Genomic DNA, 22,330 nt, shown 5'->3' with positions numbered 1-22,330 from the left:
GACTGAGCAACAATAGGGCGAGCAAGTGAAGTACAAGCATGCTTACGAGTAAATTCAATACGACGAGAAGTCGTGGTAACAACTGGCCGTAACGTCTCCAATTGACCTCATTTCATCTATGTATCTAGACCGACACGACATTTCCGAGCCATGAACTTGACTCCAGGCTGGGCTCACGAGGAGAGGTAAGACCAATCGAAAGCAACTCAATTGTCGCAATGGCAAGCATACAGTACAACAAAACAACGGTACAATACTACGCTGCTACGAGCGCAAGCAGGCTATATATCTCCTTACGAACAACATAGTAGACGTCTGACACGGAGCCCTCCAGCTCGACGCGCCCCCGCGCCGTTTTCCGAACCGCGACCGAGTCCCCAAGAGCATCCGTGCCTGCGCCCCGCCTTGCCGCGGCGCCGCAGATAAGCACACCCTCACCGACGAGCTCGGCCTGTACGCCAACAGAGACGAGACGCGCCTTAAGGGAGGTCAGTTTCAGCTCGCCAATCATGGTAGACTGCGGCAGTGTCTGTGTAGGACGCGAGCCAAGCATACGGCCGCGGAGCGGTTTCCGCGTTGCGGAGTCTTGTAGGTGAACAGCCAGTGCTGGTTCCAAGAGAGGGATGGTCGATGACGCGAGGCTCGAGACGCGACCGGACACGTATCCAACTTCGTTGTCCTCGAACTATCACAACGAGGGTCAGTAGACAAGAGGAATCAAGTCAAGACAATCGCGTACCCTGGACATCTTGACGGCCGCCAAGAGCTCGTCGCTGAGTGATATTGAGAAGCTGTTTGTATGTTGACCGATCTGCACAGTCTCGCCTTGGCATGGAGCATAGATCTCCTTCGTCATAGCACGAATGTTCGCACAACTCTCGATTAGCGCGTCAGTCGCTGGTTGAGGAGCATGTACAAGGATCTACCATTGGTTAAGTACATGGGGAAATCAGGGTTAGGGAGGGTGCATACCATCTTCCGAGGGTTGACCTGGGGCACGATGGTCTTGACTGCACGACCATCGTTCAGACCCTCTAGGTCCACGAATAACAACCGACATGCCAGCTGCACCTCAACATAGGTCGTGACAAATTTTGAGGGGGGTTCCCGAGGTGCTTTCTGCACTGTATCGTCAGCATGGAGCACTCATGCGTCAGACCTTACGCACCTTCGCCTCCTCCTCCTCCTTCCGCCGCTTCGCCTCCTTGGACTCTTCGCTCTCTGCATCCTCCTCCAGCGCCTTCCCCTTCCTCAGCCACTTCCCCACATCGACCGTCTCACCATATTCGTCCACCCTCCGCTTCTTCTCCACATACGGGAACATCCTGAACCTCTGTGTCTGGCCCTCCGCGCTCTTGAAGAACGACGTCGCCTTCGCGACATTGCCCTTCAAGTATATGTCAAACGATATTCGCGTCACGCCCTCTTCCTCCCAATCCCCTCCGTCTGTCAACCCGTTCGCGTCCCGTTTCCGCTTGGCGCGTCCGTTAGGGGCCCGCTTCCCATCCTCCGCAGTGTCCATGTAGTCATCCCCGAGTGTGCGTTCGACCTCGTTCTCCTCATCATCTGACCCGGAGTCTGAATCGGAGTCTGACTCGCTATCGGCTTCGTCAGCCTCGAGCATCCGCTGGGTACGAGCAAGTGCAGCCTGTTGGGCAGCCTCTCTCTCTCGCGCGGCGCGTTCCTTCGCCAGGAACTCTTCCAGCTCGGCACCTTGCAAAGGGACTTTCGAGTGCATCTAAACAGAAGCTCTGGTCAGACAAGGTCATGTACGACGAGGGCTGTCGACCAAAGCCTACCTCAAGGTGGAGAACACCATCCATCATGATATTGCTCCCGATCCTTCCCCTATCCCACTTTGAGTCTTCTCGTTGGGAGTCATTCCACTTATCAAACAAGAGTCGGCCAAGAGTCCCTGGCTCGCCACGGCCAGTGAGCAGGACGACGTTGTCCGGAATCTCTGCAAACTTCGCGAATATTGAGCGAGAGGGGCCATGGGACAACGTTGCCGGGACTGCAAGAATGAGCTTCGGGTCCTTGTGCGAATATCTATCCATCAAGGCTTGAGGGTTCATGAAGAATTCCAAGTGTCTGTAGTATAAGTGAGAGCCCGAAAAGTGCCGATGGGTCATTCTTGCTCACCGGAAACGCAGGGCAAAGGCACCTAGAGCCTCATCGTCGTGGTCGTCGTCACGTCGCCGTCGGTCTCGCCTGCCGTCCGTCTTCCCATCCTCGCCAACGTCCTCCTTGCTGATGGTGCCACCGAACCATTCCATCATACTGCGTACAAAGGTAAGCATCTCCTGGCCTGTCCGAGAGAGCAGGCATATTGGATATTTCAGCCTCGAGTAGTTCCAATGCTGGTCAAGCAGTACAAGAAGTTCCAGCACTCTACTGCTGGAGTCGCAGGGCAAGAGGAGAGAGTTTCGTGAGGATAGCGTTGCGGTAACACAGTCTAACGTATCGGTTAGCTACATGGAGCGTCTGCTAGGAAGCAACGAGAGCCTACCAAGTAATGCAGCATCTCTGTCTTTCCGACGGGCAGTAGTCACGTTGGCACGCTCAGCGTCGGTAATGAGAAGATCTGGTCTGGCCAAGCTTTCGAAGACCCCACCGCCAGCGGAGGCTTGACGGATGAGTACAGTCCCGTCGAGGTGTCGCTCCTTCATGTGGTTCATGTCGACAGCATAGAGAATAGTACCAGCAGATGGGGAACGAATCTTCCAAATAGTGCCTCCAAGAGAGTGACCGGCATTGAATGGGATAATGGTCAGGCCCTGGCACTTGCCTAAACGTGGATTGGCATGGGGTTGGTGCGGAAGACAAGTATGACACGTACCTTGAAGGTGACATGGTTGTGAATACCTCAGAACATTCACAGACTCGAATGCGTCAATGACCTGCTGAACAGTCGCGACGTATCTTCGCTTCTTTGCTTCGAACTTGGGTCCAGGAGATGGTGAAGGCTCTTCAGAGGAAGGTGAAGGTGACTCAGACTCCTTGGCAGCAGACTCCCCGTCAAGACTGGGAACGATGTCCCCTACATCTTGCTCGTCACGAATGGCCTCGACATCTTCCGTTACGGCCACGCGCGCCATAGCCTGGACAGGCAGCGTCGTATATGTTGGTGCAGTAAGACCCCAGTGTGCGTAGGCGTATGGATAGAGGCCGGAGTGTGAGAGGTCCCCATGAGACAGCAGTACGAGGTCGACTGTCGGGGCACATCTGTATATTGTTCGTGCATGGGTGACGGTCATTCGCAACAGCATAGATTCAAGACGTACTCCTTCAACGCATCACAATACTTCTCCCATGGCGGAGACTCATTCTCATCTACATCTCCTGTGGGAGGTTCTGGACACCAGTCCGGCGAACCACAGTCAAGTAGGATGCGTACATCGTCCACCTGCAGTAAATATGCTAGAGGTACGGTGCGGATGGTGCCGGCGGGTCCAGAGAGGGGCGTGAAGGTAATCATGGCAGATAAGGTGGCTGGTCTTTATGAGTCAAATAGACCTAGCGCATGGCATCGAGAACGTTGGTGGCGGCGAGGTGACGGGAAAGCTACGAGTCGAATAATTCAGACCGAGGCATTTGCCACTGCATTGACGCGAACGCGCTCCTTGCTCTCTCACGTGACTCCTTCGCCCGGTCTTCTGAATCCCTCTTAAGCCTTTGTCTAAGACGTACGCTGAGAACTACTTGGAGTACTCAGTGCGTAGTCCTCATCTTAACGCTTTCATGCGTCGTCTATCATCGATGAGTGCAGAACCGAATTTTGTACTCCTCAACGGCGACCATGTGATCATACGCATTGCAATGTACATCTTCTGGTTGCTTCAGAACTACACGATATATCGTACCTATCTATGCTACACCACATTTCACGCTGTCTTACCCGAGTCCTCTTTCAAGCTGACTATCCTGTTGAGGACAAGGTAGTCACCGTCACGTCGCCCAGCCTCGACGCCCTCCTCCAAGCACGCCAGCTTTGCTTCCTTGTCCACCGCGAAATACGCCACACGCAAGCCCTGGAAACGGATGACCTCTTTCCCAATGAGCTGCTCGCTCGTTGCCTTGGGAGTGTCGTCGTGCTCGTGCGTGGGCGCGCCCTTGACGACTGGGACAGCAGCCTCGGCCGAGTTCTTCAATGCCTCCTCCGTTCGTTTCTTGCCCTCCGCCTTGGCATCCGCGTATGCCTTCTTCGCAAGAGACCAGAACCCAACCTCAACCATCGCGCCCTTGACGATCTCCAGCGAATTCGGGTTGATGTCGGCTTTGAAGTCGGGCACAGCCGCAGACGGGTTCTCGCTCTTGAACAACTGGTGGAAGATGCGAGTCTCGTCGACGATGACGGGGCTGCCGGATGGGCGGTGCTCGGCGACCCATTGGATGAACGCCTTAGGCTTCTTCGGCGCACCCTCGTTCTCCGCACGACAGATGATCTCGACGACCTGTCCAGTTGCCGCATCTGTCTGGTGGGAGACGTGGGTGATGGGCCATGGCGCCTGGAAGAGACCGACAGTCTTTCCAGGGGCGAGACGGAAGTAGTCTTTCGAGTCCTCCAGCCTGAAGTCGTCGGCGTCGATATAAATGGTACGCGTCAGCGGCACCTTGGAGGAGCCCAGCTCGGGCACCTTCGGGTGCAACGGCTTCTCCAACCACAGGAGGAAGTCCTCAGGAAGGTTCTCGATTGTGACCTTAACCGGCCGCAGGACCATGAGGAGACGGGAAACAGAACCCTCAAGGTACTGTCTGATCGCTTGCTCAAAGCGCACGGCCTGGATGTTCGAAGCAGCGGTTGACACTCCGAGGGTGCTGACGAAAGAGAGGATGGCGCCTGGTGGTACACCGCGGCGTCGGAGAGCAATGAGGGTATACATACGAGGGTCGTCCCAGTCGCGGACGTAACCCTCCTTGACAAGTTGGAGGATCTTTCGTTTTGACATGATCGTCCCGGTAAGGTTCAAGCGACCATACTCGGACTGACGAGGCTTGTACACCTCGAGAGCATCACATAACCACTCGTACGACTCGCGCGACGCGATGAATTCGGTCGTACACAATGAGTGCCTAGAGGAGCGCAGAAACTCAGCGAACAGCAAGACGACAGAGGGTATCAATACACGTACGTGATGTTCTCGAAGCTATCACAGAGACAATGCGTGAAATCGTACGTCGGATAGATCTTCCACTTGTCGTGTGTCCTATGATGAGGAGTATTGAGCACGCGATAGGCGACCAAGTCCCACATCATCGTGTTTCCAGACTCCAGATCCTGCTTCATGCGCAAGATTGCCTGTCCGGGCTGGTAGGCACCGTTCTTCATCTTCTCGAACTCTGCCAAGGACTCCGCGACCGGCCTTGAACGATGTATGCAGGCTTTGCGGGGACCTCGCTCGTCACCTCCACGGTTAGCATATATCTCCTCCGCTGTGGAGACTGTGAGCAACAGGGAATGAACATGGGCATGTTCAAACGACTTACCAGTACAGTGGCAAATGTATCCCTTGTCCCGACGGATGAGCTCTACAGCGAGCTCGTATAGTTTGTCAAAATAGTCGCTTGAGTAAGTAATCTTCCAGGGCTCGAACCCTAGCCACCGCACGGTCTCGAGGATGCTCTCGAAATACCGTCCCTCCTCAGCTTCGGGGTTGGTATCATCATATCGGAGATAGCAGTGTCCGTTGTTGTACGCCGCATATCCGAAGTTCACAAAGATGGCCTTGGAGTGACCGATGTGAAGGAAACCGTTAGGCTCAGGTGGGAAACGGGTATGCACAATGCTCTTGGTTGCAGCGAGGTGCTGCTCTCTAAGATGAGGATGAATCTGCGGGTTCTCGCCGACTTTGTGGAGATGCCCCAGGAAGCCCTCCGAGAACACTGAGCGCGAGGACGACGCAGAGGCAGCAGGCTCGGGAGAAGCAGTAGACGACTCTGCAACCTCCCTCTTGGGCTCCTGATCGATCGATGTGAGCACTATCCAACGGACGGACCGCCACGGTGAAGACGCACCTTGCCTTTGGGCTTCGCCGTGCCTTTCGCGCCGAACTTTTCCAAGAACGCACTTTCAACAGCGTTCTTCAACTCCAATGCGTTCGCCCAGCGCAGATCGGTCGCCTTCAGTCCCCCGATCGCGGCACCAAGGTTGTTCCAGCCAGTATAAGCACTGGACGCGACATATTCTTTCACTCGCGCGACAAGCTCTTCTGGCGTGATGCTGAAACCTGTAGATATAAATCAGAAGCGTCACAGATACATAGACATACGCGCTTACCGACACCAGTGCTCTTATCGAAGTCCGCAGAGTCCACAGGAAGAGGGTGGACATCGAGGTACTTGACAGCCTCTGACACCCACATGAACATTAATTCTGAGTCATCATCGAGCCCTTACGCACCTGATACCTGGTCTGTCGTCTTCAACCTTCCGTCAAGGATCGCGCTGACCGCATAGCTTCTCTCCGCATCTCCAAGCTTGCTGCCCTGCACCGCGAGCGCGGCCAAGAGTACCGCCTGCTTCTCATCTAGGTTCTTGCTCACGAGATCATGCGACTGGATGATTCCCTTCAAAGTGGCAGCGCTCTTTGGGCTCTTGGCTGCCTCCGCGGCCTTGGACTGGGTGAGGCCGATCTTCTTGAAGAGCTCAACGAGCTCCGCCGTCTCCGGGGAGTCTGCCTTTGGGGCCATCTACTTCGACAGGTTGTAGTCTGGTTCAGGAACCTTGGTGTTACTTGGTAGTCGCAGGAGCCAAAGAGTCAGATAAGACGATGAGGATAGTGGTGATAGTGTGCAGCTCTATTTCCTCCGCCTTGACTCACTTTGCAGCTCACTGGTTTTGGGTTACATCGATCGCGCTGGATCTTACTCAGATCTCCGTATCGTGCATTTCCGCTGAGCGCTCCGTGGGCGCTCCGCCCTCTCACTCAAATAGAACATCGTCCACTTGGCAACTAAGTACATGGTTTGTTTGGCATTCGCTACTGAAGTACAGATTGTTCGAAGAGGTCCAATAATACAAGATTCGCATGGTAAAGGTAAGACGGGTTCAGATATTTCAAGCAGTTGCTTCGCTCATCTTGACCCACAAACCACCCTAGAAGTAGGAGCCTCAGTTTGAAAGCACACATCTGGCAGACGCAGACACTTACATCGACGTAGAGGGTGAAGTGAGACTTTGGGCGAATCTGCTCGGCAGCCCTACGACTCGGCGGTTCCCGCCACTCAGGAGGAGGGCGGGCCTCGGGAGGCTGAGCGGACAAGTCGAGCTCCATTGACGAGAAGTTCTGCAGCAGGCGGATCATGAAAAAAGACATCTCATTGTACGCGAACTGCAGCAAGAGATAGTGAGCATGAGGTGGCTAGGGCGAAAAGGGGAGTCGTCGACTTCCTTACCTGCTGGCCGAGGCAAATACGCGGACCGCCGTTGAATGGCAGGAAGATGAACGGGTTGGGGACTAGATACTTCTGGAGGCGCTCGTCAATGAAGCGGTCAGGGTCGAACTCTTGAGCTGGAGATGTGTCCATGATAAGAAAGAGGCCGTCAACGCGTAGTACAAGGCTAGAATCCTACCGGTAGGGCCCCAGTAGATGGGGTCACGGTGCATGTTGAAGACAGAATACGAGATACTAGTATGGTCAGTCAGTCATACGGCAGCATCGTCGTGATCAAATGCACTGACGCCGTCTTGGGAGGTATGTATATCGGCTTGCCGTTCGGATCCGGGTTCGGCAGGATTCCCTCCTTGACAGAGAACCTGGGAGATGGTCATGAGTTGCGGAGAAGCGGTTCTGACAATATAGCACACCTGATGTCAACTGGACTAGAGCACCAACCAATCAGTACAGCCTACGGCGGGCGCGATTTAAGGGGGAACTCACACAGAAGGATAGAGACGGAGCGTTTCTACAGACGATGTCGTCTATCAGCGTGGAATAATGCACTTCACAGTGAAATGTTCTTACCATTGAGGAAGGCACGCAAGTACTTCATGTTCCGAATGTCGTCATACGTAGGCCTGCGCGAGTAGCCAACGTGCTTGCCGATCTCGTCGCGCAGACGCTTCAAGACGTGTGGATGTTGACACAACAAGTAAACACCGAACGTGAGAGCGGCGGCAGTCTATATGTGCGGTATCATCCCAGCGCATGATGATCAGCACGGGAGAGGGTCGTATCTTCACACTGGCCTCAGGGGAAATACTCACAGTGTCCCTTCCGGCCAACAAAATATTGAGCGTCTCGTCATGTAGGATGGTCGGATCTGTGATCGAACCCGTGCAACGCGGGGTCAACTAAACTGCCAATTGAAGCGGGCGCGCTCACATACCAGAAGTCTGTCTCACGAGGTGGTCTAGGAGGGTCTCATTCTCCTGGCTCTCCTTTTCGTCGAGATCGAGTCCTGCCTTGGCGCGCTCCTCCTTTTTACGGAGGGCCTCCTGCAGAATGGGCTCCAGGAAGGCGTTGACGACCGCCATATCCTCGTCTGTCCTCGACTTGAAGATCTCCTTCAGCGGCCACAGCCAGCCAACACGAGGGCGTTCGGAAACGGCGCGCTGGGCGTCCGCAAAAGCCTTCGGGAACTTCTCCTTCACGGTCTTCGGTTCTTGATCGGCGCCGAACGGCGAGATGCCATGAGGATAAGGGATGGGGGAGTGCAAGCTATTGACGCATGTGCCGAAGAGAAACTCTGTAGCTGAATCAAGTGTGAACCGAGAGACCAAGTCCTGTCAGAAAAGCAAGGGCGCGAGTGAGAAAGTGCACACGGGCAGTTGCAGGTCCTCTATTACCTGGAACTCGAACGCTATGTTGGCCCGAGCACGCTCCCTGATCAGGTTGAGGGCGATATCTGTCGCATAGCTGTCATCATAATGCGAGAGGGAAAAGCATCTTTCGTCAACATACCTGCATGCCTGTCGAACAATTCAAAATCGCTGATACGCTCTCGGCTGAAGAAGGGCCGGGACATCGAGCGGTGGAATCTATGGCGAGTCTGATAACTGGATAAGTTCGTAAGAAGGCCAGACTTACTTCCACAGATCGCCGTCGGCGTTGAATACGCCAGTTCCGAACAAGGAGTCAGTAAAGTTGTGGAAGGTTTCGCCTAACAGAGCCCAAATCGGTGAGCACCGTGATCATTCAATGCCTAAGCAAGTTAAACACACCCTTCTCGTAGTTCGGGAAGTCCGTGGCCAAGATAGTCTGTGCTCTCGTTTGAGGAAATGAACCCGGATGTATCAATCTAGACCCATACCTTGACAATGTTAGGGTCCTTCGTGGCGTAAGAGAGGTCCCAGAAGATGCTGAACTGGAAAACAGGTCCGCACTGTTCGAAAGCGTAATCAAACATATCGGCTAAGGGACTGCATAACCATCAAGTTTGCTTGTTTGGTTGTCATCGCACTCACAAGGGTAGCCGTGTGTGAACGCATCCAAAATGCCGTCCAGGATATCCCAGTTTCCAATCCACTGCCCAGAGAGGTCTGGTGGGAGGATGGCACCATGACGAGCGGCACCGAGCCGGTGGGACCTGTACTTCAACCAGATGCGAACGGCGTGGAAGAGAGGCCCGCTGAGGACGGCAGCAACGATCCATACCCAGGTCGGCACATCAGTTACTATACCCTGGGAGGTTAGCGTGCGAGCCGCGAAACAGACCGACGCCGGCGGTGCCGAGAGCACCAGGAGGAGACGGAGGAGGAATGGGACTCCGGGGGGTAGAGACTTGAGCTTCATGGCGGCGAGGAGTAGGCGTTCCTCTCAACATCGCATGGGAGGCCGCGCAGTCTTTATTGAACTCACGGGCGGTGACTGGTATGGCTTCCTGTGATCGAAGCGAGATCGCATATGATTCCCCCACGCCTGCTGTCATGGGAGCTTGGACGGGGTTAGTTTGAGACTGACTGCGCGTGCAATGCGCACAGCGCCACCACAAGGCCCTTCTGACTTCGACCGCCCCACTAAATTCATAACAATTCCGGTCATCTGCTGATGCGTACCTGCACCGTGACATATCGACGAGAGCAATGCGTCACTCGAGCCGGATCGACACACGTCGCAATTATCGTCTTCGACGTCGTCGCAAATGGAACGGCGTTCCGAGCTTCCAGGCTGACAAAGGTTGGCAAAGGTAAGCAGTAGAATTCACAAGGGAAGTGAGTGAACTCATGTGTTGCCAAGAAACCTCAACTTGCTAAGTAAGTAAGCTCTAAGCCTCAGAGGTGCTTATTTCCGAATTCAGAAGTAAGTGCCCGGCTCAGTACCGCCTTCCTCTTTGGATAGGCGGTGCGAAAAAGCGACCACCGCGAACGAAGTCGAACTAGTAGGTCTATTGCATTGAGCTGCCTTGTGCGATGAACCAACGCCGCCTAAAAAGGCCTAATGATAAGTAGTTAAGTATGTCACAGATGTTGGGTGCGAACGCGCGCGTAGTACTAAAGGCAGGACTTTATTCTCGAGCCCGAACTCATCACTCGCGGCTCGTGGTATGCGCTATGCACTTTGCGTTGTCTCGATGGATCTGCTGAGCTGAGTACAAACAACAGGGACTGAAATAAGTAGCAAGCGTCCATACAGTCCACCGTAGTCCGATACTACCTGAGCTACAACAAGCACCCATAATTAGTTGGTAGATTGGCCTAGATACCCAGTGTACATGCACCAGAAAGCTCCACAAAACGGTAAAGAATGGTGACAATGTCAACAAAATTTAAGTTCACAGCATACCCATCGCTACCAATACAGCGGCGCCCAACAGAGCGGCGGCGATTGACCCACCAATTCTCTCCGCGCCGTTGTCTCCTGAGCGTGTAGGCGTAGAACCCGATCCATCAGTCGCACTCGAGCCATTACTCGACGAGCCGTTCGTCGTCACCGTGGTATTGGGCGCGCCGCCGAGGAAGACCACTGCGATACCCGGGCCCGGGACCTGGATAGAGCAGCCACCGGCGCACTCCATCGTCTTGTCCTGGACGCTTGACGCAAACGTCGCGTCAACGGCGTTCCCGTCGCTCACGCCGGAATACGTCTTCCCGCCCCACGCAATGTTCGTCTTCTCATTCACGGAGGGAGCGGTGAGATACCGGATCGTGATCTGGTTGTTCGATGCAGGGATGAATGTGGGGTCAAGGGCATAGTCCGACGTTGTTCCGGAGACGTTCTTGTAGTTGAAGATAACGAGGCTGTGCACGGTTGACGACGTGCCGTCGTAGATCGCGTAGCCCGCCGAGGTCTGGGAACCGTCCCACATCGAGTTCTTGATGTTCAGGTCCACGACACGGCTGCCATTGGTGGACTCGAGAGCCTCGGCGACGGGGAGCATGCCGTAGAAGGGCGGGTTGGTCATCCACGCACCGGCCCCTCCCGCGACAGCATCGGGCGGGTCAAAGGGGTTGTACGTGACGCCGCGCTCGCGGGCGTGGAGGTATGCGCCTGCGTAGCCCTGGACAGCCATCTGGAGGGCGTAGTCACTCGTCCACATGGCGACACCGAAAGTGTTCGAGATGCCGTCAACACCACCACAGGAGATGCTGTTGAACTCATCCATCAAAACGGGCTTCTTCTGTTGGGCGGCGATTTGGAGGCCAGGACTCTGCCACTGCGCGAGACTGACGGTGTTCGAATGGACAATGTAATGCTCCACGCCGAAGGAGGGATGGCCTCGGCAGTTGTCCTGCGGGTAGTGCTGAAGCGTGATGTACTTGAGTTGCTGCGCGTAATCGGTGAGCCAGCTGGACTGCAGCACAGGGGCGAGGTCCTGCGATTAGAACGCAGATAATTTTAGTGCATGGGTTAGAACAAACTAGTTCATATCTTACCCAGAAACAACAGATCGTAGGGCCGGCGATGTTGTCGAGCTGCAAGACATCTCCTTGCGGTGTCTGCTTCAGATTATTGAAGACGACCGAGTAGTCCTAAATATGCCTGCGATCAGCGGCGTTCTGCTATCCAAACACGCCATGTTATACCCACCCCAACATAATCGTCCACCGTGTAGTTCTTGAGATTAGGACGCTGCCCATGGGCGCTATACAAATCGGGTTCCTGAATCCGGTGGACAAGATGGACAGGTCAGCGCCGCGGTCAGAATCGTCCCATCGAGACACTTACGTTGCCTAGTAGGAAGGCGTCTAGGTCGTCCCCGAGTGCCTTCATTGCGTCTCCCGCCAATAATGGAATGTTGGTGTTATTTGGCTGCCTCAAACTCAAACCTGGGGTTAGATCGCGCGGAGAAGTCAGCCTCGTGTAAGGTCATGCTGCATCCGAGAAGCCATCGGACGAGCCTAGAGGCAACTGGCCTACCAATGAGGTACTGCGCGCCGCCAACGGCAGAGCTTACGCCCTTCATGACGTCGAATAATTGAGGGCCATAATTTACGGGTTGATCGTTGAAATTGGCGGTCGGGTCGGTGAACTCTATTATGTCCGGCTGGTTGGGCACGTAGGTCGAACTGTCCATGGAGTTCCCGCCCAGCCGAATGCGCACAGGTTTGCCCGAGCCGTGTGCATGCAGCGTCGACAGGTAATTGATGACAGGCTGGGGTATCTCCGCCGTGGTATTTCCGAAGTAGTAGTTGATGAACGAGAGTTCGAGGGAGAGACCCAAGAAGTTCGAGTAGACCACATTGGCGTCAGCAGCGGGCGGGCTCGCAGGAGGGGTAACTGCAATAGCGGCGAATGCAGAGCTGGCGGACAAGAGCAGACATAACGCCCTCAGGCACCAGGGCGAGGAGGGGGGCATAGCGGAAGGGCGTAAGAAAGGAGCGGCAGCGCGTCGTGCGCGAGGAAACAGTGGTACTGGTAAAAGGGAAACCGACTCGGAAGCTGGAGGGCTTTATCTGGAGGAAGAAAGGCCGTCAGTTGGGAATTAAAACGGGCGGGCGGGGGTAGTGCATGCCCGTCCGACCGAGGTGGAACGCCGGGCAGGTGAGACCGGCCCTGCGTGCTACAGGGCCCATCGAATACCTTATTTTGGCAGGACGAGCCTCGAACCGATGGAGGAGGAGCGCGCTCCTCTGGCTCGATGGGCGATCAAAATGAGCGGTACCAGCCCGCTGGATGCGGACCGTGGTTGCGAGGCGAATCAGTATATGTAGCCCAACACTTCTTATAGGACTCGCTCACTTACGCGATCTTAAGGTGCAATGAAGTACCCATGCGTGAAGCACGGAGGAAGGACTGCAAATTTTCATGAACATGAGCTCCCAAAAACAAGTGGACCAGAAGTGAACGAACCTAGTCCATGACACTGACAGTTGCGTCGCCGGGCCCGGGTACTGCCGGTCACGCGCCATCTGTGCGCCTGCAACGCGATCTGGACCGTTCTTGTCTGGGCTGCACCGTTGCAGTTGCCCCGCATCAACGATCTAGGGGTCATGAACCCCAAGTTAGCGTAGCAACGCTTGCGCCATTTACCCACAATTTCAGGTCTCGGGCACTGCATGCCGCTTCTTGAACTTTGCCGAGCGCTGCAGTCTGCCGCATGGAAATGTGCAGGAGGCCACGTCCGTGAATCCGGTGACGCAAGCACATTCGACAATAGTGCAGCTCAGTTTGGCTCAGCATGAATGAGTAAGAGCGCCAGACTTGGGATGTGCGCAAAGTCGCAGAGTAGTGTACAACGAGATCAATAACAAGCCGACGCAACGAGCATTGATGAATCCATCCGGTATCGTACAAACCGTCCGATGAGAGTGACTGTCCTTGTCAGGCAGCACTCACGAGATGAAGGACTTGCCCAGGGCATGGACGACGTTCCCTGCCATGGTACGCGCCCTAGCGCTCGGACTTGGTTGCTGACTCGGACCAGCGGGGAGAGCGCCAGGCATCCGTCCGACGGGTCCGGGAGCAGCATCCCAAATGCGATGTTGCCCGATGACACGCTGGTCGATTTGCATGCGAGGGGCCCCGTTCGACTGCGCCGTAGCAGAGGCAACTCCTACAGAAATTGCTTGCGGGGGCACGAGGGTGTCCTTGCTCTTGTCCAGCTGCTTGCGCAACTTCTTGATCTGGTCGAGGAGCACGTCGCGGAACTCGGGCTTATCATCAGTCTCGTATCCGGCCAGGAGCACAAGCGACGAGACGCTGCGGGGGATTCGGGCTTTATAAGTATGTCTGCTCATGGTTGACATCGAGGCACGCACAAGGCTTCCTTGAGGTACGCGAAGCTGAACCCGTCGGTTCCACTCGCAACTTCCTCGACGAGATCGTCTGGGAAGGAGATGCTGTCGTTGGACTTGAGCTTGTCCTGCCAGTATTGGACGTACAACGTCCGCTCCTCCTCAGTCGGATCATCGAAGAAGCTGTATAGATTCAACGAAAGAGTATCAGTATGCGAATGTCTTACACCTTTGAGCAAACGTACAATTTACGATCGAAACGGCTGGGACGATTGTTCAGGGCGGGGTCCAACTGATCCAAGTGGTTCGTTGAACCAATGAGCAGCAATCCGTCGTTCCCATCAAAGCCGTCGAGTTGATTGAGGAAGAAGGAACGGTTGGCATTGTTGATGAGAGAATCAAGGTCCTCCAAGATGAGGACACATGGTGCCATCTCTCTAGCCTTGTCGAATACCATCTGCATAGCGGCTTCTTCCCCGGCCCAGGATTTGAACGACTTGACGTACAGAGGAGAATATCCCTGGGCGTCGCAATCTTTCATGACAGCCTTCATGCTGATGGTCTTCCCGTTTCCTGCAAGAGCGGTCAGCGGCGAGCGCGAATTTACGTGCGGAGACATACCGGGAGGGCCATGCATGATAAGACCACGCTGAAATCGCCGTATCAGCACTACGCAGGGCAGGCCCGTCTCTTTACATACCTTCCATGGGATGGAAAGCGACTTATACAGCTTCTCTGAGTCGAAGAAGCCATATATGTCCTTCTTCAAGTTAGCCTTGAAATCCTCGTTCAGAATCACATCGGCCCAGTTGGCCTTTTGTATCTCGGTCCATAGCCTATGGTCCTTCTGCCAGAAGCCGGAGTTGAATACTAGAATTTCGTTATGCAGCTGGGCATTCCAGCCGCCAGCAGCGACCAACAAAGCTCGCGCGGGTTCCTCTGGTCCGTTGTGGATGATGTAGTGCTGGATTTGCTGACCGAATCCAAACGGATACTAGCGCTAGCGATCAGCAACCCAATATGACCCACGTGAGCCGAATGTCTCCACCTTCACGACGTAGAGCAGGAAGTCGTATTTCTGCGCCAACAATGAGGACCGGTTATGCAAGGAGGGAATGCGGAGCACGTACATCCCAAGCTACCCGGAATGAACCAAAGGAGATCGAATCAACCAATACTCCGGGTATCTGCGACAGACGTCTGGCAAGAGGCACGAAGTACACTGCAGAGATTAGGTCCGGAGGAGAGAGAGGTTGTATGAGTGCTCCGGGGTATCCGAAGATGTTGACAGTGTAGTCGAAGGAGAGCACGATGGAATGGTCAGGGTACAGCTTGCGCAGTTGTCTTGCCCTGTGTTACACAAGATGAACGCCGGCTTCACTTAAACTACGAATATATGGACGAACCCGAATACAGCAGGGTCGCTGAACTTGTTGGACGCTGCGTTGAAGGTGAACGGTGATGGGTGTCTACCCTGCTGCCATGTCTAACTGCGACCTACCCTGGTCGACCCATGGATCATACATCGGATCCCCAGCCGCAGCATCCTGGTGAGCAACATCCTCCTCGAATGTAACCTTGATGAACGCTTCCTCAAGATCCTTGGGGCTCAGTGGGGGGTGCGCATTGTGGGCCATGGCTGCAAGCGCGAACGGGAGACGTTGGGGGGAAGAGGTAGGAGCGTGAAACGATTCCGTGTCGAGTGCGCGTCCTTATAGCCTTACGCAGCGCCGGGAAGCGAGCAGGGGAGATGGCAATATGTGACTTCAAGTTCTGTGCTGCGCCGGGGTCGCCGTCGCCGCTGTGGTCAGAGCACGACCCCGCAGACGCCCGCGATGACGCTTGAGGCGGCACGTGCAGCTGCTCGGACTTGGCCGACGGACAGAGGTAAGGCGGGGTGCGCACAAACTTCCACTTCACCACCGACCATGTCCTCCTCCCGGACTACCTCCGTGCTCACCGTCGCGGCCGTCACGGTCCTTGGCGGCCTTTTTGCCTACGCAGTCTATTTCGACTACAAGCGGCGAAATGACAGCGACTTCCGCAAGAAATTGCGTACGTGGTTGATGGCGCCTCATTGTGCCAGCTCTTGTAGCCTCACGCACCTCGTGCAACAGGGAAGGACAAGAAGAAGGTGACCAAGCAGTCAGAGCAGGCCAAGGCTGCTAACGATGCCGCCGCTGTGGTTAGCGCCGCAGAAATCAAGACTGCGCTGCTCAAAGTCCGGGAGGAGGAGGTGCCACCGACCCCGGACGAGAAGGAGGCATACTTCATGATGCAAGTCCAGGTCGGTGATCAATTACTGCAGAAGGGTGCGTATCGGTCTTTCCAATCAGAATATCTCCTTGTTCATGCGTCCGTCAATAAGGCCCCAACTTCCTCCTCCCCGCTGCCATGGCGTTCTTCCGGGCTCTCAGGGTGTACCCGTCCCCGGTTGAGTTCATCATGATGCTCCAGCAGACGCTGCCCGAAACTGTCTTCAAGGTGTGTGTTCCCTCATAGTCAGTTCAGCGTCATTGTCTTACACGGAAGATAGGTCTTTATGGAAATGGTTAACGCCGATGTGAGTACTCCTCCGGGCTCGGAGAAGCGGAGTGAGGAGCCTGCAGAAGAGGTGGAAATCAGTCCGACGCGCTCGGGACCTCCGTCTGAGACGTCCTCGCAAGAGTGGGACCAACTCACGGACCCGGGGTGCCAGACGGCTCCATGAGTTTCGGCTACTTTATTATAACGACGCCGCACTCTACTTCGCCATTTCCTGCTTTATTTGTGCTTTGCCATCGACCATCTCTAATATACGTTTGTTCTTTCCCCCCCTCTACCCCAATGTGTTCAGGTCGCGTCTCGTGTTGAAGGTGAGCCGCGAATGTTCGAAGTGAAATGGACTGGCTTGACTGAGTACATCCCGACTGCTGTGGCGTTAGGTTATTACGACTACTTCCCGCCCAAGAGAATGAATGTCTCTGTTCAACATGTTGGCGGTCAAGGCAACCAGGCTACTAAGAAGATCCTCATTGCTCAAAAGGACTTCGCTGCGGGTGACGTGATTTACATGGTGGGCGGCCCGTTCACGCTCCATCTATCTCTTCATTGAGACAACTGCTTCCAGGAATCACCCGTTGTCGTCGCGTTGGACGCCGATCTCGAAGGCAATGGCACTCACTGTTCGTACTGCTTCAAGCGTGTCGAGGAAGGCTCGGCCATAGCCCCCGAAAACGATAAGCTCGGCTCCGTCTTCTGCTCACAGGAATGCAAGGATAAGGCGTACTACTCATGGCAGAACCTGTACTTCGCCCTCGACCCGGTGCTGCCTCCCGACTTGGACATGGGCATGGGCGCGATGACGACGGACAAGCGGGACGCGGCGCAGAACGTGTACCTCGAGTGGCGTAAGGCCAAGGCGAAGCAGGCGAACATCCTCGGTGCGCGCTTTATCGGCAAGCAAGTCGCGCTCGAGACACAGAAGATGAGCAAGGAGAAGGCGGGCCCGCTCGCGAGGGAGATTGAGCAGATGGCGGACGGCAAGGATCTGTACGGTATCTCGGACCACATCGAGAGGCTGCGCTTCGTTGAGGGCCACGTCACGGACGAGGAGGTCAAGCTCTTGCGCGAGGTGCTCGGCTCCGCGCTCCCCGGCCTCGAGCAGTCAGTCCAGGAGAATAATCACGCGGTTCTTGTGGGTAAGATGGCGTACAACGCTATCGGTGTATGCCCCAATGGTGGCCGTGACGACAAGGTAGGCTGGGATGCCCCACGATCACCCTAGACGATGTTGCTGATGCATACCCTACAGCCTGCTTCTACTGAGCGTCCCGAGGATCAAGAGAGGACCCGCACTCCCCATGGCACCTCCCGCCAAGTCGGAAGTGGTGTCTACTTCGTGTCCTCCTACGTAAGCCTCCTCTGAGGTTTCCCTGGACTGTGGATCCGATTAACTTCTCTCTCTCAGATCGCACATTCATGTGACCCCTCCGCGCGCCCTGTCTTCGAGTCCAACAACGAACTGCAGCTCATTGCAAACCGCGACATCAAGAAGGGCGATGAGATCACGATCGCCTGGGTCGACGTCACGCAGCACGAGGGCGAGTCGACCGAAGAAGCCCGCCGCGGCCGCCGCGTCGAGCTCGCGCGCGGTTGGAAGTTCAAGTGCGAGTGCGAGCGCTGCGTGGCCGAGGTCGTGGAGGACATCGAGAAAGAGGACGCGGAGCTCGGCGTGCAGCAGGACGAGTCAAAGGTGGAGAACGTCATGCGCCACGAGCGTGTTCCCGACAATGGCCCCGACTAAGTGCCAGGCCAATCCTTTTCTCTTACCCTTCCCCCCTCTTCCCCCGTCTTGATCGTCAGAATGAGCGGGGCCTAGACGTTAATTGCTCTGATGCATCCACGGACCTGCCCGCACGCACATGTACACACAACACAAAAGTTGCATTAGATACATAATAGCCTACTAATATCTTGAACACACCGCTCCTTGCCACTGACAAATACGCTGTTGAAGCCAATCAAAGCAGCGTCCAGAAGTGTGCATCCGGAAGAGCAGGTGTTGAACCGTCGTTATGTAACAGATGAGGTGCGCCAGAGGTGCGTCGACTTCGTGTGAGAAGCGACAGGTACATGGTAGGACTGTGTGCTTTGCTCATCGTAAGCAGTAAGAATACAGATATGTACAGAGCAGGTATGACAGCGGAAAAACAGAGCGTCGACGTCGTAGAGGATATTGAGGACATTAGACAAGACAACGGGATTGTGTGGCAGAGCAACAGGGCTACGAGGTGAACTACTAGTGCAAGAGTACAAACAACTGTCGATGCAGTGGATGGTTGGACGGTTGGAGGCGATTACAACAATATTAGGGTAGTATGTTGGGTAGTCGTTGGTCGTCGTCTTCGATCACCTGGTCTCATACCAGACTTCTCCACATGCCTTCCGAATCGCGTCGTCAGCATACAACGCTCATATTATGAACGAGAAACCGAACGCACCGGCTGCTGGCATCTCGTTGCGCGCCTTCAAGATCTTCAAAGCACGTTGTCGCGCCTTCCCGCCACTCTCCGGGTCGCTCGGCACGTCTTCATCATCATCGTCATCTGCGTCGGTGGTGAAATCAAGAGCGCCCGGATCGACCGGACGCAACATGTCACGCTCGGCATACGAAGCACGGCGGAAGGAAGCAGAAGTGCTGTTGCTATTGCGAAGGGGTGGCACGAGCATGCCCGGGCGGTCCGAAAGCGATGTCTTCGGCTGATACTGAGGGAGCCCGAACGTCTGCCTATGCTGGCTTAGCGGACCAATGGGGATAGGAACGGACTGAGCGATAGGGTGGCCATTGCTGCTCGCCCATTTGTCGTCTGCGAAGGGACGTGAGTCGCAAGCGTGGGTGGGATGCATCAAAGTACTCACCCTCAGAACCATCCTCGTCCGTGACGTCGCTATCCGCAACGCCGTTGAAATGACGGCCAGCCTGCGGGTCAAAGTCGTCTAACACGTAGTTGCCTTCTTCCAAGATTGGCTCAGGGCCAACTTGACCCGCCCTGCGTTCCCGCCTGTTGTAGAACACATGCCAAGCCTTGCTGTTCTTCTTCCATGCACTCCGATGGCTAGGGGTGCTTGCGGCGACAAGTCTCAGAAGCTCAGCCTCGCGAGGATCGGTCGGTTCATCCGAACTGTCCGACTGGTCCGGATGAATCTCGATGGGACTCTCGATAACTTCGCGAGCCCTTTGAGCTTCTGCCGCCACGAGCGCCTCCCGCAGTGCCCGACTGCGCTCGGCTGCTTCGTTACTGGGAGGCGTAGGATGACGCTGTGGCGGGCGCATACTAGACGGTGCTGGCAATGACGCCGGACGTAACGACGACAGCTGGGGTGGCAAACCAGAGCCACTCGAGGACCGGCTATGGCTGGATCGAGGGGGACTGCGTACGCGCTCCTGGGCAGGCGGAGGTGTGGGCTTCGGCGGCTCAAGTTGAGCTTCAGCGCGCGTGCTCGCCGAATGCTCGGACTCGTTGTCCATATCGAAGATGACATCTGGCAAATGATTGTGAGCTTCCCAACTCCCTAGGTCATTTGCAGCGTTAACCGACCTTCATTGGGGTTGGGAGGGCTTGGCTCATCGTGGATGACTGCAACCTCGGGCTCGACGTCGAAAGTCACCTTTCTCTTACCCTTACTCTTGTGCTCCTCCAAAGCGGCATCGCCCTTCGCCTTGTCCTTCAACTTGTCCTCTGATGAGTCAGTCCCGTCCGTCGCAGTATTGTGCTTGATTGCGCTCCGGTGCACACGAGGCGAGTGTCCACGGGCAGCAGCAGTAGCACTGCTCTCCGCAGCGGCATTAGAAGTCGACGGAACGGGCGGTGACGCGACTTCAGCTTCAGTCTGCATTCGCTGCTGTTCCATCTGTGCTTCCAAGTCCATGACGTAACGGAAACTGGTGGCCATGTCCTTCGCTTCGTCCATTTCTCGTCTATGCGCTTCGCGGATGCTGGTCTCCGCGTCAACTCCCAGAGCGGCGGTGCGGGAAGACGCGGTGGAAGCGGAACGCAAAGAATGGACACGAGTGGTGCTGGACCGGGCTGGAGACGCCCTACCACCGTCAGATGGTGGTGAAGGAGAGGAGCGGCGAGGAGACATGCTTCCATTCCCGTTCACCTGAGATGCATGGCCAGGGTACTGCATACCGGACGTTTTGAGCGACGCAGATAAAGCAGATGGCATGGATGCCCGGGTTGGCGAGGTCCGTGTGGAGGGTGTGGGTGTTGGGACAAAGGAGGTGATACGGACAGAAGCGGACGTTCCTTGGTTGGTATTGCTCATGGTGCGGGAATGTCCAGAAACACTAGTAGAGCGGCGCCTGTTTGGTAGGCTTGCTTTGCTAGAAGGCGGTTCATAGAGACGAAGACTGTCCCGGAAGCGACTCCAGACCATGTTGACTTCCTGCCTCAGAGCGGCCTCGGCCTTGCGGACCTCCGCGACCTTCTGCTCCGTGATGTGTGCGATATATTCCTCGGCCTGGTCTCTGAGCTTCTGAGACTGTTCTGTGGCGACCGCGGAGAAGTGCGAGAAGACGGCGTTCGACGGGGTGAACGGAGGCGGGAGGAAGAGCGGTGGCAATTCGGGAAGATGTTTCCCTCCTTGTTCAGATGGTCCCCGGGCGTTTATATGTTCAGGATGCTCCTCCTCTGAAGGTTCTGTGGCAGACGGTGGCGTGCCACCAGGAAGGACAATGTGGAAAAGCTTAGAGTACATGGCCGATGACTCTGCTTGAGCGATGTCTTTGTCGGCCTGCGGAATGACCCATGATTAACGGTGTTTCATGTATAACACGGCGTCAATGCCGGTGGCACACGTAACTCCGCACGAGACAGCCTCCGCGTTCAGCGGAGGACAGTCTCGAATCGTGCGTCGTGCCATAGACGAGATGAACGAGGAACTCACCAGACATCCTTGATAGACCTCTATCCAACCGGTAGAGCTCTTGCACAATTCCTTCTCAACCCAGTCATCGGTTGGCAGGACTGGACCTTCCTCGGTACTCAGGTCCGGAGTGATGCGTTGGAGAACGCGGTATGTGGGATGGCCACACACAAGACAAGTGACGGACGTATAGCGGGTGAGCTCTGCAGTAGGAGAGCTCGAGACTGGGACCGCTTTACTGCGGCTCCTGAGGGTGACCTGGGTATGCGTCTGGAGTGGGGTGAAAATCAGGACTCATCGGAGGGACGGTGCATACGGCGCCACTCACGACACGTATGCCCTCCTCGCCCACGTAGACCGCCTTGAATCCAGCTTCGACCTGGGGCGGGGTATCCGTGGTCCGCTGTGCGTGTATGTGGATGTTCAAGCATTTGCATGCGAGATGTATGGGGTCATGGCCGTTCGCGGCCATAGCAAGCCAGCTGCTGGTCGGGGAGCAAGAGAGCAAATCACAAGGACGGCGGTGAGATTGGGAGAGGGGGAGAGAAGCAGCTGCAGCAGCCGGAGGCAGTTGACGCAAGGAATTTGGACGGCAGAGACTGAGACAGAGAGCTCAGGCGGCTGCAGTCACCCAGAGTCAGTGTTCATCGGAGCGCCAAATTTTTACCACGATTCGGTCCGAATCTCCGCCGCGGCGCTTCGAGCACCCCGCGCAAGGCAGATGATTGTGATGGCAGCGGCTGGCAGGCTGTCCATGCCATACTTACTCCCTCTCGGCACTCCGTCCACCGACCAGCGGCCACA

General features: G+C 55.7%; 7 protein-coding genes across 7 annotated transcripts; 1 reads left to right on the top strand and 6 right to left on the bottom strand.

Moving 5' to 3' along the window:
* Window positions 1–188: 188 nt before the first annotated feature.
* Window positions 189–3,558, bottom strand: L226DRAFT_476586 (uncharacterized protein). Its single transcript, XM_067676715.1, has 9 exons — window positions 3,285–3,558; window positions 2,840–3,225; window positions 2,510–2,788; window positions 2,143–2,455; window positions 1,800–2,091; window positions 1,169–1,738; window positions 973–1,119; window positions 740–922; window positions 189–685 (listed from the first exon to the last, which is right to left on the bottom strand). Exons 1-9 carry the CDS (start codon window positions 3,476–3,478, stop codon window positions 257–259), a joined length of 2,793 nt encoding a protein of 930 aa, XP_067541258.1. The 5' UTR covers window positions 3,479–3,558; the 3' UTR covers window positions 189–256.
* Window positions 3,559–3,782: 224 nt separating this feature from the next.
* Window positions 3,783–6,844, bottom strand: L226DRAFT_498312 (glutaminyl-tRNA synthetase). Its single transcript, XM_067677659.1, has 6 exons — window positions 6,401–6,844; window positions 6,278–6,349; window positions 6,016–6,227; window positions 5,488–5,959; window positions 5,133–5,433; window positions 3,783–5,073 (listed from the first exon to the last, which is right to left on the bottom strand). The coding sequence occupies exons 1-6, from the start codon at window positions 6,687–6,689 to the stop codon at window positions 3,885–3,887; spliced, it is 2,535 nt and encodes an 844-aa protein (XP_067541257.1). The 5' UTR covers window positions 6,690–6,844; the 3' UTR covers window positions 3,783–3,884.
* Window positions 6,845–6,915: 71 nt separating this feature from the next.
* On the bottom strand, window positions 6,916–9,857 carry L226DRAFT_476579 (cytochrome P450 monooxygenase pc-3). Its single transcript, XM_067676714.1, has 16 exons — window positions 9,407–9,857; window positions 9,253–9,353; window positions 9,164–9,200; window positions 9,030–9,102; window positions 8,904–8,980; window positions 8,789–8,847; window positions 8,329–8,725; window positions 8,207–8,262; window positions 7,965–8,121; window positions 7,881–7,905; window positions 7,808–7,822; window positions 7,682–7,756; window positions 7,573–7,628; window positions 7,395–7,510; window positions 7,151–7,330; window positions 6,916–7,095 (listed from the first exon to the last, which is right to left on the bottom strand). Exons 1-16 carry the CDS (start codon window positions 9,732–9,734, stop codon window positions 7,057–7,059), a joined length of 1,791 nt encoding a protein of 596 aa, XP_067541256.1. The 5' UTR covers window positions 9,735–9,857; the 3' UTR covers window positions 6,916–7,056.
* Window positions 9,858–10,323: 466 nt separating this feature from the next.
* Window positions 10,324–13,156, bottom strand: L226DRAFT_476575 (uncharacterized protein). The gene is made up of 6 exons (XM_067676713.1): window positions 13,126–13,156; window positions 12,300–13,051; window positions 12,108–12,208; window positions 11,970–12,041; window positions 11,816–11,911; window positions 10,324–11,754 (listed from the first exon to the last, which is right to left on the bottom strand). Exons 2-6 carry the CDS (start codon window positions 12,736–12,738, stop codon window positions 10,714–10,716), a joined length of 1,749 nt encoding a protein of 582 aa, XP_067541255.1. The 5' UTR covers window positions 12,739–13,051; window positions 13,126–13,156; the 3' UTR covers window positions 10,324–10,713.
* A 371-nt stretch (window positions 13,157–13,527) lies between these two features.
* Window positions 13,528–15,932, bottom strand: L226DRAFT_117147 (P-loop containing nucleoside triphosphate hydrolase protein). Its single transcript, XM_067672179.1, has 9 exons — window positions 15,618–15,932; window positions 15,523–15,556; window positions 15,247–15,466; window positions 15,165–15,194; window positions 14,817–15,110; window positions 14,738–14,765; window positions 14,362–14,689; window positions 14,141–14,299; window positions 13,528–14,081 (listed from the first exon to the last, which is right to left on the bottom strand). Exons 1-9 carry the CDS (start codon window positions 15,751–15,753, stop codon window positions 13,715–13,717), a joined length of 1,596 nt encoding a protein of 531 aa, XP_067541254.1. The 5' UTR covers window positions 15,754–15,932; the 3' UTR covers window positions 13,528–13,714.
* A 112-nt stretch (window positions 15,933–16,044) lies between these two features.
* L226DRAFT_498300 (MAS20-domain-containing protein) lies at window positions 16,045–18,608 on the top strand (the record flags this gene model as incomplete). Its single annotated transcript, XM_067677658.1, has 9 exons — window positions 16,045–16,171; window positions 16,234–16,428; window positions 16,485–16,600; window positions 16,653–16,679; window positions 16,953–16,971; window positions 17,041–17,171; window positions 17,226–17,852; window positions 17,910–18,008; window positions 18,066–18,608. The coding sequence occupies 9 exons, from the start codon at window positions 16,045–16,047 to the stop codon at window positions 18,399–18,401; spliced, it is 1,677 nt and encodes a 558-aa protein (XP_067541253.1). The 3' UTR covers window positions 18,402–18,608.
* Window positions 18,558–22,240, bottom strand: L226DRAFT_529138 (uncharacterized protein). The gene is made up of 6 exons (XM_067679538.1): window positions 21,855–22,240; window positions 21,548–21,796; window positions 20,197–21,394; window positions 19,517–20,140; window positions 19,099–19,464; window positions 18,558–19,039 (listed from the first exon to the last, which is right to left on the bottom strand). The coding sequence occupies exons 1-6, from the start codon at window positions 21,996–21,998 to the stop codon at window positions 19,017–19,019; spliced, it is 2,604 nt and encodes an 867-aa protein (XP_067541252.1). The 5' UTR covers window positions 21,999–22,240; the 3' UTR covers window positions 18,558–19,016.
* Between the last annotated feature and the right edge of the window lie 90 nt (window positions 22,241–22,330).

The sequence above is a fragment of the Lentinus tigrinus genome (genome assembly GCF_003813185.1).
Source record: "Lentinus tigrinus ALCF2SS1-7 unplaced genomic scaffold L226scaffold_2, whole genome shotgun sequence".
Lineage (NCBI taxonomy): Eukaryota > Fungi > Basidiomycota > Agaricomycetes > Polyporales > Polyporaceae > Lentinus > Lentinus tigrinus.
The sequence above is the reverse complement of the archived record's forward strand: the minus strand, read 5'-3'. Positions and strand labels throughout refer to the sequence as shown.

Bases quoted from the DNA above. Each gene is read 5' to 3' on its own strand.
- L226DRAFT_498312 (XM_067677659.1), bottom strand. From the start codon at position 6,689: ATGGCCCCAAAGGCAGACTCCCCGGAGACGGCGGAGCTCGTTGAGCTC. The intron at 6,350-6,400 runs GTGCGTAAGGGC...TGTGGGTGTCAG, and splicing joins GACGACAGACCAGGTATCAG to AGGCTGTCAAGTACCTCGAT. The intron at 5,960-6,015 runs GTGCGTCTTCAC...TCGATCGATCAG, and splicing joins CGGCGAAGCCCAAAGGCAAG to GAGCCCAAGAGGGAGGTTGC.
- L226DRAFT_117147 (XM_067672179.1), bottom strand. From the start codon at position 15,753: ATGGCCCACAATGCGCACCCCCCACTGAGCCCCAAGGATCTTGAGGAA. The intron at 15,195-15,246 runs GTACGTGCTCCG...TTGTTGGCGCAG, and splicing joins CATTCCGGGTAGCTTGGGAT to AAATACGACTTCCTGCTCTA. The intron at 14,082-14,140 runs GTGCGTGCCTCG...AATCCCCCGCAG, and splicing joins GCGTACCTCAAGGAAGCCTT to CGTCTCGTCGCTTGTGCTCC.
- L226DRAFT_476579 (XM_067676714.1), bottom strand. From the start codon at position 9,734: ATGAAGCTCAAGTCTCTACCCCCCGGAGTCCCATTCCTCCTCCGTCTC. The intron at 8,981-9,029 runs GTAAGTCTGGCC...GACTCGCCATAG, and splicing joins GCCGACGGCGATCTGTGGAA to ATTCCACCGCTCGATGTCCC. The intron at 7,511-7,572 runs GTAGGATTCTAG...ACACATCTCCAG, and splicing joins CATCTACTGGGGCCCTACCG to CTCAAGAGTTCGACCCTGAC.
- L226DRAFT_529138 (XM_067679538.1), bottom strand. From the start codon at position 21,998: ATGGCCGCGAACGGCCATGACCCCATACATCTCGCATGCAAATGCTTG. The intron at 21,797-21,854 runs GTGAGTGGCGCC...ACCCCACTCCAG, and splicing joins GCGAGGAGGGCATACGTGTC to ACGCATACCCAGGTCACCCT. The intron at 19,465-19,516 runs GTGAGTACTTTG...GTCCCTTCGCAG, and splicing joins GGACGAGGATGGTTCTGAGG to ACGACAAATGGGCGAGCAGC.
- L226DRAFT_476575 (XM_067676713.1), bottom strand. From the start codon at position 12,738: ATGCCCCCCTCCTCGCCCTGGTGCCTGAGGGCGTTATGTCTGCTCTTG. The intron at 11,912-11,969 runs GTGGGTATAACA...AGGCATATTTAG, and splicing joins CGGTGGACGATTATGTTGGG to GACTACTCGGTCGTCTTCAA. The intron at 11,755-11,815 runs GTAAGATATGAA...TTCTAATCGCAG, and splicing joins CTACGATCTGTTGTTTCTGG to GACCTCGCCCCTGTGCTGCA.
- L226DRAFT_476586 (XM_067676715.1), bottom strand. From the start codon at position 3,478: ATGATTACCTTCACGCCCCTCTCTGGACCCGCCGGCACCATCCGCACC. The intron at 2,789-2,839 runs GTACGTGTCATA...ATCCACGTTTAG, and splicing joins ACAACCATGTCACCTTCAAG to GCAAGTGCCAGGGCCTGACC. The intron at 923-972 runs GTATGCACCCTC...AACCAATGGTAG, and splicing joins AGGTCAACCCTCGGAAGATG to ATCCTTGTACATGCTCCTCA.